Genomic DNA, 13,540 nt, shown 5'->3' with positions numbered 1-13,540 from the left:
AAAATCTTAAAATGATCAATGTTGACCAAGTTGCCAAGAGTCGTTTCTTCCACTGCTAGTGTTTTTTTAGATGCTTTTACTTTAGCATTCAAATGAAACTTCAAATGAAATTCAACATTTAGAAATTTAGGAAATAATTAGGAATGCAAATACTTAGCTGGAGATGGTCTACCACTGTCTAAGATAGAGGAAATGGCCTAAATATCTACCAGAAGGGGGTTGGTTAGAGAAGCATTTGGTATATTCACACATTGAAAGACAATGATTATTTTATTTTATTTTATTTTATTTATTGAGACAGGGTCTCACGCTATCACCCAGGCTGGAGTGCAGTGGAGTGATCTCGGCTCACTGCAGCTGCTACCTTCTGGGCTGAGGTGATTCTCCCACCTCAGCCTCTCTAGTAGCTGGGACTACAGGCATGAGCCACTACACCGGGCACTTTGGGAGGCCGAGGCAGGCAGATCGCTTGAGCTCAGGAGTTTGAGACCAACTTGGGCAACATGGCAGAACTCCGTCTCTACAAAAATTACGAAAAGTAGCTCAGGTGATCACCTGAGCCTAGAGAGGTCAAAGCTGCAGTGAGCCATGATCTTGCCACTGCACTCTAGCCTGGGTGACAGAATGAGACCCTGTCTCTAAATGAATGAATAAATGAATGAGTGACTATTTAAATGAGTTGGGGTTTTTTGTTTGTTTGTTTTTGTTTTTTGAGACAGAGTCTCACTCTGTCGGCAGGCTGGAGTGCAGTGGTGTGATCTCAGTTCACTGCAGCCTCCACCTCCTGGGTTCAACCAATTTTCCTGCCTCAGCCTCCTGAGTAGCTGGGACTACAGGCGTGTGCCACCATGCCCAGCTAACTTTTGCATTTTTAGCGGAGACGGGGTTTCACCATGTTAGCCAGGATGGTCTTAATCTCTTGTCCTTGTGTTCCGCCCACCTCGGCCTCCCAAAGTGCTGGGATTAGAGGTGTGAGCCACCACACCCGGCCAAATGAGTATTTATGACTGAAAGATATTCACATTGAAGTGTTTACAATGTGATATAATTGGTATATTTTTCTTTTATTTTTACATTTAAAAAAATTCTACAAGAAAAGTAACTTTCATATGTAGAAGATTGTTTTTCTCTTGGTCTCTACAGCTTCTTTGAGATTTCTCTGTAATTTATTGTTTCTCATCTTTTTTAGGTAGTGAAAATGAAAAGTAATTTGGAACGATTCCAAGTTACGAAGCTCTGTCCATTCCAAGAAAAGATTCGGAGACAGTATTTAAGCACAAATGTAAGGCAGCAATCTGATTTTTGCCTGATCTTCTCTTTGTAGTAAAATGATGAAATTGACTTTGCTTTCATGTAAATGAGTAGATACTTAATTTTCTTTTTTTTTTTTTTGAAACGGAGTCTCACTCTGTCACCCAGGCTGGAGTGCAGTGGCTCCATCTCAGCTCACTGCAACCTCCACCTCCTGGGTTCAAGCGATTCTCCTACTTCAGCCTTCTGAGTAGCTGAGATTACAAGTGCATTATGCCACGCCCAGCTAATTTTTGTATTTTAGTAGAGACGGGGTTTCCCCATGTTGGCCAGGCTGGTCTCAAACTCTTGACCTCAGGTGATCAGCCCACCTTGGCCTCCCAAAGTGCCAGGATTACAGGCATGAGCCACCACACCCAGCCAATACTTTATTTTCTGTTGCTCAAAGTACTATTTTTTAATATTGAAATGTGTCATGCATTCCGAAGTATATAAAATACATACATATTTTTAAAATAATAAAATAACTGTCTGTTTACTCACCAATCAGGAAAATTAGTAGAATGTTGCCATAACCCATAGTTATTCCCTGAGTGCCCCTGTCCAGTTGCATACCACTCTCTCTTCCCCTCCAGAGGTCATAACTAACCAAAGCATTTGTGATAACCATCTCCATGCTTTCCCTTAGAAAAGTTTTACAATCTGGCCGGGTGCGGTGGCTCACGCCTGTAATCCCAGCACTTTGGGAGGCCAAGGCAGGCCGATCACTTGAGGTCAGGAGTTTGAGACCAGTTCTGGCCAACGTGGCGAAACCCTGTCTCTACTAAAAATAGAAAAATTAGCCTGGCATGGTGGCGCATGCCTGTAGTCCCAGCTACTCGGAAGGCTGAGACAGGAGAATTGCTTGAACGTGGGAGACGGGTTGCGGTGAGCCGAGGTCATGCCACTGCACTCCAGCCTGTGTGACACAGTGAGACTCTGTCTCAAAAAGTTTTATAATCTATGTGTATGTTCTGAAAAATACATATTACTAATTTATTAATTTGGAAAAACTGAGTAGCAAGCACAAACCTAGCAGCGTAAGGAAAGAATTACCGCTACTCACAGTAAGCAAAACTGTTCCTGGGTTCTATTTGGCATCAGCTTCCCTGATTGTTTACAGTGGGGAAGGTCAGTGGATGAGGTATTGAGAAGTGTCACTTTATGCCCAGCGTTTTTAGCATTGTATTTAAAACAAGGTTAGAGCAACCACATCAGATCATTTGTATGTGCAGTTATACAAGCCCTCCCAGAGGTACCTTGGGAAGAATGGTACAGTCACGTGTTGCTTAACCACAGGGATATGTTCTAAACAATTCATTGACAGGCAGTTTTGTTGTATGAACCTCACAGAGTGTACTTAAAACCTAGCTATATAGCCTACTATACTTCTAGGCTATATGGTGTAGCCTATTGCTCCTAGGCTACAAACCTATACAGCATAGTACTGTACTAAATACTGTAAACAGTTTTAACACAATGGTATTTGTGTATCTAAACATAGAAAAGTTGCAGTAAAAATTCAGTATAAAAGATAAAAAGTGGTCCACCTGTAAAGGGCATTTACCATAAATAGAGCTTGCAGGACTGCAAGACTAGAAGTTGCTCTGAGTGACTCAGTGAGTGAATGTGAAGGCCTAGGACATTACTGTACACTACTGCAGAGGTTACTAACACTGTACACTTAGACTACATTAAATTTACAATACAGCTTTTTTTCTTCAATAATAAATTAGCTTACTATAACATTTTTACCTTATAAACTTTTAAATATTTTTAAAGTTTTTCATTCTTTGGAATAACATTTAACCTAAAACACCCATTGTATAGCTGTACAAAAGCATTTTCTTTGTATTCTTATTCTATAAGCCTTTCTCTCTCTCTCCGTGTGTGTGTGTCTGTGTGTGTGTGTGTATATATATATATATATATATATTTTTTTTTTTTTTTTTTTTTTTTTTTTTGAGACAGAGTCTAGTTCTGTCGCCCAGGCTGGAGTGCAGTGGCATGATTGCAGCTCATTGCAACCTCTGCCTCCTGGGTTCAAGTGATTCTCCTGCCTCAGCCTCCCGAGTAGCTGGGATTACAGGCACCCACCACCACGCACAGCTAATTTTTGTATTTTTAGTAGAGACGGGGTTTCACTGTGTTGGCCAGGTTGGTCTCGAACTCCTGACCTCGTGATCCACCTGCCTCGGCCTCACAAAGTGCTGGGATTGCAGGCGTGAGCCCCCGCGCCCAGTCCCTTTTTTTCTATTTTTAATTTTTTTTTTTTTTTAACTTTTGTTAAAAACTAAGACACAAACACACATTAGCCTAGGCCTACACAGAGTCAGGATCATCATTATCACTGTCTTCCACCTCCACATCTTGTCCCACTGAAAAGTCTTCAGGGGCAGTAATGCACATGGAGCTGTCATCTCCTGTGATAACAGTACCTTCTTCTGGAATACCTCCTGAAGGATCTGCCTAAGGCTCTTTTACAGTTAACTTTTTTATATATATAAATAGGAGTACACCATAAATAATGATTTTAAAATACAGTATATAGATAAACCAGTAACATATTCATTATCATTATCAAGTATTATGTCCTATACATAATTGTACATGCTATATTTTTATACAACTGGCTACTTAATAGGTTCGTTTACACCAGCATCCCTACAAACGAGTGAATAATGTGCTGCTGTATGATGTTAGGACATCACTAGATGATGGGAATTTCTCAGCTCTATTATAATCTGATGGGACCGCCATCATATATGCACATCATTATGTGGCACATGACTCTAGTTAACAAATTTAAGAATCAGTATTCAATAAGTAGGATAATTAAAAGGGGAGTTTTACAATTGAAAGCTGAAAAATCATCAGCAAGATTTTTTGTATTTATTTCCTAAATATTCTAAGTGGGTTTTCTTAAAATACAAAACAGCGTTACTTATAATCAGAATAGAAGCTTGGAGTGTCTTCTCACAGCAGGGCAAGGATGGCAGATAGGTTTCAGGTCATGTGCCTTCTCAATTGATTATAACTGCTTGGAGTGCTGTGTTGGAAAGGATGCTGAGGGCCAGGCACGGTGGCTCACACCTGTAATCCCAGTACTTTGGGAGGCTGAGGTGGGTGGATCACCTGAGGTCAGGAGTTCGAGACCAGCCTGGCCAACACAGTGAAACCCCGTCTCTACTAAAAATACAAAAAATTAGCCGGGTGTTGTGGCGAGTGCCCATAATCCCAGCTACTCGGGAAGTTGAGACAGGAGAATTGCTTGAACCTGGGAGGCGGAGATTGCAGTGAGCTGAGATCACGCCATTGCATCTAGCCTAGGCAACAGGAGTGAAACTCCATCTCAAAAAAAAAAGAAAGAAAAGGATGCTGAGGCCATGTGCAGCCTTACAGAAGGATATGGTGTTCATCTCTTCCAATTGATAATATAGATACTGCTGCCCATCAAGCAGAATAAGTAATTTTTATAGTTTCCAGACAGAGCTAAACATTCCTATCCCCCATAATGATAAACAGGTATGGCAGTAAGGGTAATTTTTTTAACTCTGTACCCCTCAAACCTAAACATTGACAAGCCAAAGGAATTTAGGACTTCCTGATCTCCATCTCCATCCTCCCAGACTCGGCAAAGCTTTACTTCTAAACACATAAACACTGTCCACCTCCAAGGAAACATATTCCAGAGACTTCTACCTCAAAAGTCAGTATATGCCAGATGCGGTGGTATGCACATGTAGTCCCAGCTACTCAAGAGACTGAGGCAGGAGGATCACTTGAAATCAGGAGTTTGAGACTATAGTAAACTAAAATTGCACCTGTGAATAGCCACTGCACTCCAGCCTGGGCAACGTAGTGAGACTGTGTCTCAAAAAAATAAAAAAGATTCCATATGATCCTGTTGACTTCTAGCTATGTCCATGATGAGGGCAAAATTCTTAATCTATTCAAAGATCTATAGTCCTGACCCAAGACATGACATAGCACATTGTGTGAAGCATTGAAACCATTTAGGTTTTCTGTAATCTGCTGAGTTATATTGAACTCCTGAAATGCTGGAGTTGGAAAAACCCTAAAAATAGCAAACTGTTTCACAAAATTGTGCAGAATTAACTGCAGGAGCTTTTGAAAATCAAAGATTCTTGGGTCTCATCCCAGACCTGTTGAATCAGAATCTTCAGGAGAATAAGGCATTTTTCCAATGTTCTGCCAAGATGTATATACAAGGCTGGGCACAGCAGCTCACGCCTGTAATCCCAGAACTTTGAGAGGCTGAGGCAGGAAGATTGCTTGAGCCCAGGAGTTCGAGACTAGCCTGGGCAACATAGCAAGAGTCCATCTCTACTATTTAAAAAAAAAAAAAAAAAAAAATGTGGCCGGGCATGGTGGCTCAGGCCTGTAATCCCAGCACTTTGGGAGGCTGAGGTGGGTGAATCACTTGAGGCCAGGAGTTCAAGACCAGCCTGGCCAACATGGTGAAATCCCATCTCTACTAAAAATACAAAAATTAGCTAGGTGTGGTGGCTCATGGTTGTAATCCTAGCTACTCGGGAGTCTGAGACATGAGAACTGCTTGGACCTGTGAGGTGGAGGCTGCAGTGAGCCAAAATCACACCATAGCACTCCAGCCTGGGTGACAGAGCAAGACTCTGTCTCAAAAAGTAAAATAAAATAAAGTGTATACTACCATCCTGGCCTTAGTTGGCTGACCAGTATTCAAATCTAGAAAATCATAAATACAGTTCAGACCCCTCGTTTGACAGAAGGAATTGAGGCCTGGAGCACAGTTGTGACTTTCATATTGTCCTATTGTTGGTTAATGACAGGACAGCCATTACAACCGCAGCCTTTTCACTGCCCCCTACTTTCTGTCTTTCCTTTCCATACAAAATGTGTCTGACAGCACCTTCTCAGAGGGCTTGCACATTACCTCATTGACTGGGGTGTATCAAATACAGAGGAGCTCCGAAACTACACTCTGAAGTATGTGCCAGATTTGGGTTGGAAGGATTAACTTCCCCTGTTTTTGCCCAGTTGTTAAATGTCTTGCTGTGTTTTTCAGTTGGTAAGTCACATAGAAGAGATGCTCCAGACAGCCTACAACAAGCTCCACACATGGCAGTCACGGCGTCTGATGAAGAAAACGTGAGGTGGCCATGATGCTTACAGGTTTTGTGAGATTGAGAGAACTATGACCTGCAGCAACTCTGGAAACCTGGCCTGACAGACAAGCAGATGACCTCACAGGAGTGATAAGAAACATCTGCTCCATGCCAACTCCCAGAGCTGATGCTATTGTACTTGCACATTGGAGACTGAAAGGAAAGAAGGGACTAAATGCTGGGGAGGTAAATTAAGACAGAACCAAATGAGCTAAGTTGCAAATATATATATATATATACACATACACACACACATATATATGTACATGTGTATGTACATATATATATTTTAAAAGACTGTTTACTGCAGTTGCTCAGGAACTGCTTTTGATTCACATTAAGCTGCTTTCAGAAATTTAGAAAAAAAAACACTTTTTAAAGGGTGCATTGATAAAATCTGAGGTTTTTTAGTTGTTGTTGTTTTTTCTGTGTACATTTTTTTCCTAAGTTTATGGCACAGGGTAGACCTTAAGTATTCCTCTTCCATCCTTCATTCTTCACCCTCCATTGGATCCTCAAGTTTTAATGAATTCCAGTTATACCTTACATCAGCAAGTTAAAAAGAGTACTTTGAAATAAAGCAAAGGGAGACTGTTGCTCAACCATCAGGAAACAGTTGTCAGAAGACATCATTGGTCCTTTGTTTCCTACGGAAATAAGAAACAATAAATATTGCACTGAATATTTGTGGTTTGGAGTCCCTGAATAATAAAGAGGGAACATATTTGCAGAAAGTTGCATAGGGTTTTTTTATGCAGAATTTTGTCAGAAGACAGTGGCGCTGCATGTTTTTCTTTGAGTGCAAATGTACATTGCTAAGATTTTTTTAAGATGGCATGTGCTTTGAAAAGAGGATATTGCATTTTTAAGAGTTTAAAAACTTATGAGTGAGAAATATTAAAAAATCTTATTTTCACCTCTTTAGAAGAAATAAAAGATGTTTCTCCTATCTCCTTTTCTCTAGTATTTGACTGTTACTGTCCTTGGCGAATCGATAATCATTGCATAATGACTGAAAAGCCTAAGTGCAAAAAAAAAAAAAAGATGTTCTTGTTTCTGAACTTCGTGCCATATTTTGTTCCTGATGGGATCAACTTAATGTTTAAGACTTTAGATGTCTTGTATTAAAAATTACACAAAAAAAGTAAAACTTTTTATACTTACTCTTTTAACTCTAACACATCTCTGGTTTCTCATTATGTCTGAATTTCCTTGGGTGGGCTGCCTGAGAACTGTTCATTGTATTTTAGGCCATGTTACAAACTGGTTATCCTTCATATAATGACTGCTAAGGTCAGAACCTAAGCCAGGCATGGTAGCACATGCCTGTAGTTCCAGCTACTTGGGAGGCTGAGGTAGGACGATCACTTGAGCCCAGAAGTTCAAAAGTCCAGACTGAGCAACATAGTGAGACTTCATCTCTTTTTTTACAGAAAAAAAAGAAAAATTTATCAAGACCTTGAACTGGTAAAGGGAAAGAGGCCACATCATTTTCTGCCTTCAGTCTTCCCATTTCTGTTTCAGATCAGTATAATAATGGTATAATCCCTTAAAATTTACACTTTCACAAAGTATTTTTAAATGTGTTACTGCCACAGTGGGGCAAATAGAAAAATGGTGGAAATTAAAAAAATGGCTATTGGGAAAGCAGACATAAGAAATAGAATGTTCTGTTGAGTGCTGTGTTGAAAATTAAGTTGTAAGCTGGGCATGGTGAGTCATACCTGTAATCCCAGCACTTTGGGAGGCCAAGGCAAGAGGATCACTTGAGCTCAGGAATTCAAGACCAGCCTGGGCAACATAGCAAAACCTCATCTCTACTAAAAGTAAAAAAAGTTAGTTGGGCGTGGTGGTATGTGCTTGTAGTTCCAGCTGCTCTGGAGGCCGAGACGGGAGGATTGCATGAGCCCAGGAGATTGAGGCTGCAATGAGCTATGATCAAACCACTGCGCTACAGCCTGGACAGTAAGACAAAGCCCTGTCTCAAAAAATAAATAAATAAATATATATATAAAGCCTGAAGGAAAGACTTCATTTAAAAGAGCATTTTAGCTAAGTCTTGAAGGTTGAGTAAGATTTTGTGAGGTAGGGAAGATAGTCATCTCTTCTAGACGGAGGGAAGAGCATGATGGTGAGAAGGTTAGAAAGACTGAACTATCTTAGACGAACAGGAAAAATGTGTTAGATTGGAGAGTTGGGAGTGACAAGTAAGGCTCAGAAAACCATTTTAATTCAGGTTGTGAATGACCTTGTATGCTAAAGGAAAATACTCAGACCTTACCTACTAGGCATGGGAGACTTGAGAGAAAATTTTAAGCAAGTTGCTTTTATGGGGGGTTTTTCTGGTGGTGGGGGGTTAGGCAGGGGTTAAATAACTTGGCAATTAGGACAGATTTAGAAGACTTTTTGAATAAACCACACAGGAAAGGGTCTACATTAAAATGAAGTCCTGGTAAATAGGAAGGGCCTGAGTAAAGGCATTTCTACAGTGTATGTGACCAACTCACAGGGAGTGAAGGAATCAAGGGTGATTCACAGAGATAGCTGTGAATTTCATGTTTAGCTTGCACTTGAAATATTTGAGCCTTGGATACCTTTAACAATGAACTTCAGCAGCTGTATAGGCCTTTTATGGCCCTTCTCCTTGTGGAAAATAATAGCACCACTGATGGTTGAGGGCTGCCGTAAACCAGCATTGTGCCAAACACTTTTTCTGCTGTATCTCACTTCCTTCCCACAACTGAAGAAGCAAGTAGATACTACGAGATTTTGTACAGATTAGAAATGGTTTAGCGGTTAAGTAATTTACCCAAATTCACACAGCTAGTAAGTGTCAGAGCTAGGATTTACCCTAAGGCTTCTCTAGTCTGGAGAAGGGATGAGATGTCTGTGAAGTTGCAAGTTTTTATTCCGTAGCCCAGGCTTCCATTGCCTAGTTTTTCCTTTGACTCCTTTGTCATTCCTGCGTGACTCTATTCTGTGCTTTACTTGTGGCAAATCGCATTATGGTGTTAGTCTGCCTAGTAGGCCCAGAGGGCTATAAAATGTAATGTAACAAAAGCATGTCCTGCCTTAGGAGAATGAGTCTTTTCTGGAAAGAAAGTCAGTAGTGGCCGAACGCAGTGGCTCAGGAGGCCGAGGCGGGTGGATCACCTGAGGTCAGGAATTCAAGACCAGCCTGCCCAACATGGCGAAACCCCATCTCTACTAAAAATGCAAAAAATTACCTGGGCATGGTGGCAGGCACCTGTAATCCCAACTACTCAGGAGGCTGAGGCAGGAGAATCGCTTGAACCTGGGAGGTGGAGGCTGTGGTGAGCCGAGATCAAGCCACTCCACTCCAGCCTGGGCAACAAGAGCGAAACTCCATCTCAAAAAAAAAAAAAAAAGTCAGTAGTGTTAGTCTGCTTTAGACACAAAGTAGGTGAGGTACCTTGTAAAATCCACTTCAGGATGGAAAACAAAAGAAATGTTTTAACTTCTGTAACTAGAAAGGTAACCCCACTCATCGAGTCTGAGAGTTTAATCCAGAAAGTGATTTCCTGTTGCATATACCATCTCTCTAGAGCTGACAGTGTCTGGAATGGAAAGCTGTGTGTTTCAAACTTAGATTTGCTGTCTCCAGTGTCAAGACTTGCATGGGATTCCTTAGGATTACCTCTGCCCTTTCCCAATTTAGCTCCCTCAAGACTCAGCTGTTCTCCCAGTTCTTGAGGCCAGGGGAGTCTTAGTTATTTTCAGCTGTTAAAATGTCCAGAACTGGAGTATTGCCTGGAACCTGGTTCAGGAGTGACCAGCCTGAGTTAGTAGTCCATCTCCTTGTTTGGGTGTATATTAAAGTCACAGAAGAGACTGGAAATCTTGTCAGCTCGTGGCCACTACTGACTTTCCATCCTGGGTGGAGTTACATATATATATGTGTGTGTGTGTGTGTGTGTGTATATGCTATATATAGGTGTGTGTGTGCAATATATATAGTGAAAGCATAATTCATGGGGTTTTTTTTCCCTAAGTTTTGAATAGTGCTGAAGTATATAAAATATAAAGTGTCTCTGTACCCTTACTTCCAAGTCTTTCCTGAGGTGATGGTCAGTGCATCTTCTTCTGGACATTTGTCTATGCACTTAAATTCTTTTCTAACCTGCAACCTGAGATTTTTCTAACAAAGAGATACCTGTGCACCTGAACATGCCCTTTAAGATAATCCTTTTAGTTAGGCATGGTGAAATACACCTGTAGTCAGGAGATAGGCAGGAGAATCACTTGAGCCCAGGAGTTTGAGGTTGCAGTGAGCTATGATCATGCCACTGCACTCCAGCCTGGATGACAGCTAGACCCTGCCTCTTAATTTTTTTTTCTTTTTTTAATTTTTAAAAGTTAGAAAATGACCAGGCATGGTGGCTCACACCTGTAATCCCAGCACTTTGGGAGGCCAAGGTGGATGGATCCCTTGAGCCCAGGAGTTCAAAACCAGGCTGGGCAACATGGTGAAACCCCCTTTATACAAAAAAAAAAAAAATTAGCCTGGCATGGTGGCATGTGCCTGTGGTCCCAGCCACTCAGGAGACAGGAGATTGAGATGGGAAGATAACTTGAGCCTGGGAGGTTCAGGCCGCAATGAGCTGTGTTCACGGCACTGCACTCCAGCCTGGGCAACAGAGCAAGACCCCGTCTCTAAATAAATAAATTAATAAAAAGATAATCCTTAACAAAGGGGCTCATATCCTTAGAGAAGAATCCATTAGTGATCCTATTTCTGCAAGCCAAATTCTTGTAAGTTTTGGTCCTACCTATTTGATTCTGTTTCTGACACATGGTTATTCTTTTCTTTTTTGTTTTTTTGTCTTTTTTTTTTTTTTTTTTTTTTTGAGGTGGAGTCTTGCTCTGTCACCCAGGCTGGAATGCAGTGGCACCATCTCGGCTCACTGCAACCTCTGCTTCCTGGGTTCAAGTGATTCTCGTGCTTCAGCCTCCCCAAGTAGCTGGGATTACAGGCACCCGCCACCATGCCTGGCTAATTTTTGTATTTTTAGTGGAGATGGGGTTTTGCCATGTTGGGCAGGCTGGTCTTGAACTTCTGACCTCCTTCTGATCCGCCTGCTTCGGCCTCCCAAAGTGCTGGGATTACAGGCGTGAGCCATCATGCCCAGCCACCTGGTTATTCTTGAGAACAGGTTATATACCTGTGCTGAATACACATCCTCGAGACTTCACATATATCAACCATATCCTTATTGCCCTTGAACATTTAGACCTACAGAATAAGGAATGGAGAGTAAGTCAACTGTTCTGACAGCCCCTTCACAGGATTTGTCCACATCCCTGTAGCAGTGGATACATGGTATAGCATGTGTCTGTTGGATGCTATACTTTGGTACTAGGCTGTTTGGGTTCAAATCTCACCTGTCTAAAACACTAGCTGTGAACCATTTGCTTAATCTGTGTCTTCATTTCTCCATCTACAAAATAGGTCTAGTAGTAGCATTTAACTGATAGAGTTGTTGTGGGGATAGCTGAGATGTCTATAAGCCACTTAGAGCAGAGTCCAGCACACCACAAGTGCTATGCAAGTGTTTGCTGTAATGAATGTTGATAAGGCTTCCCCTGAGTCACGCAGTGAAAGACTGCAGCACCTTCTTGATTTTATTGTTTAACCTTAGAAACCTAAATGGAGGAAAATTCCCTCAAAGAAAAGTGCTTTCTTCTGTGCTTTCATTTTCCCACAAAACCTGTACATATTTGATTTTCTTAGATCATCTTTACTAGATTGATTAGTAGACACTTTTTTGTGGTGACCTGCATTCTTCAAATTATGAGCTCTTTTTTTTCTTTTTGAGACAGGGTCTCACACTGTCACCCAGGCTGTAGTGCAGCCACATGATCATAGCTCACTGTAGCCTCCAACTCCTGGGCTCAAGTGATCCTCCCAGCTCAGCCTCTCGAATAGCTAGGACTACAAGCTCGCACCACCATGCCTGGTTAATTTTTTGAATTTTTTTCATAGAGATGGGGTCTCACTATGTTGACGAGGCTGACCTTGAACTCCTGGGCTCAAGCAGTCCTCCCGCGTCAGCCTCTCAAAGTGCTGGGATTACAGGTACAAGCCACTGCACCCGGCTTAAAATTTTTTCTTTAAATAGAAGTTGGGATCAAACTTGAGTTAAAAGAAAAAGCCATTTAGAGTATGCTGAGTTAGTAGGAGAGCAACCTTAAAACTTGATTCAATAGGTGCGAAGGGTTTATCTTCAAAACAAAGTCACTAACAGGTTTCAGTTAGCATGTCCTAAATATGGTGGTTTGGCATTATAACAGTTACATATCACAATTATAACTTAGATAAGAAGGAATTTCCTTAAAAAATACAACAGCGATCCATTTTCTTTGTCAGATGAATAAATTAAGAAAAGTCTAACTTATATGATGAAGCACTCAAGATCTACAGGTAAGCTGCCTGGGTTCAAATTCCGGCCCTGTCATTTACTAGCTGGCTAGCTGTGTGATTACTTATCTCCCCATGCTTCAGTTTTTCTTTCTCTTTCTTCTTCTTTTTTTTTTTTTTTTTTTTTTAAGAGACTAGGTCTCACTCTGTGGCCCAGGTTGGAGTGCAGTGGCACAATCACAGCACTGCAGCCTCCACCTCCTGGACTCAAGCAATTCTCCCACCTCAGCCTCTGGAGTAGCTAGGACTACAGGCACATGCCACCATGCCTGGCTAATTTTTGTATTTTTTGTAGAGACAAGGTCTTGCCATGTTGCCCAGACTAGTCTTGGACTCCTGGGCTCAAGCAATCTGCGTGCCTTGGCCTCTCAAAGTGCTGGGATTACAGGCGGGAGCCACTGCACCCTCTTTTTTTTCTGTCTCTTTCCCCCCGCCACCACCACCCCCTGACCTGACTTTAGTTTATTAATTTGTAACATGAGCATAATAATAGTACTTACAGACTTACTGTGAAGGTTAAATGAGCTAATATAGAATAGTGCCTGGCTCAAAATGACCATTCAATAAATGTTCGTTCTTTCTTTTTTTTTCTGAGAATAAATGTTCTTTCTGTCATTTATTACTATTACAGTCATATATCACT

General features: G+C 41.3%; 1 protein-coding gene across 5 annotated transcripts in view; it reads left to right on the top strand.

Moving 5' to 3' along the window:
• GTF2H1 (general transcription factor IIH subunit 1) overlaps positions 1 to 7,636 on the top strand; it is a 47,567-nt gene extending 39,931 nt beyond the window's left edge. For 3 of the 5 annotated variants that reach the window (XM_002821987.6, XM_002821986.6, XM_009246541.3), the window contains 2 exons: positions 1,190 to 1,282; positions 6,359 to 7,636. In XM_002821987.6, coding sequence (XP_002822033.1) covers positions 1,190 to 1,282; positions 6,359 to 6,445 — 180 coding nt within the window. In that variant the 3' untranslated portion in view covers positions 6,446 to 7,636. The remainder of the gene's footprint in view (positions 1 to 1,189; positions 1,283 to 6,358) is intronic. The other 2 variants (XM_054525839.2, XM_063728519.1) reach the window with 1 other exon arrangement.
• Positions 7,637 to 13,540: the final 5,904 nt, after the last annotated feature.

Source organism: Pongo abelii, chromosome 9 (genome assembly GCF_028885655.2).
Source record: "Pongo abelii isolate AG06213 chromosome 9, NHGRI_mPonAbe1-v2.0_pri, whole genome shotgun sequence".
Lineage (NCBI taxonomy): Eukaryota > Metazoa > Chordata > Mammalia > Primates > Hominidae > Pongo > Pongo abelii.
The sequence above is the reverse complement of the archived record's forward strand: the minus strand, read 5'-3'. Positions and strand labels throughout refer to the sequence as shown.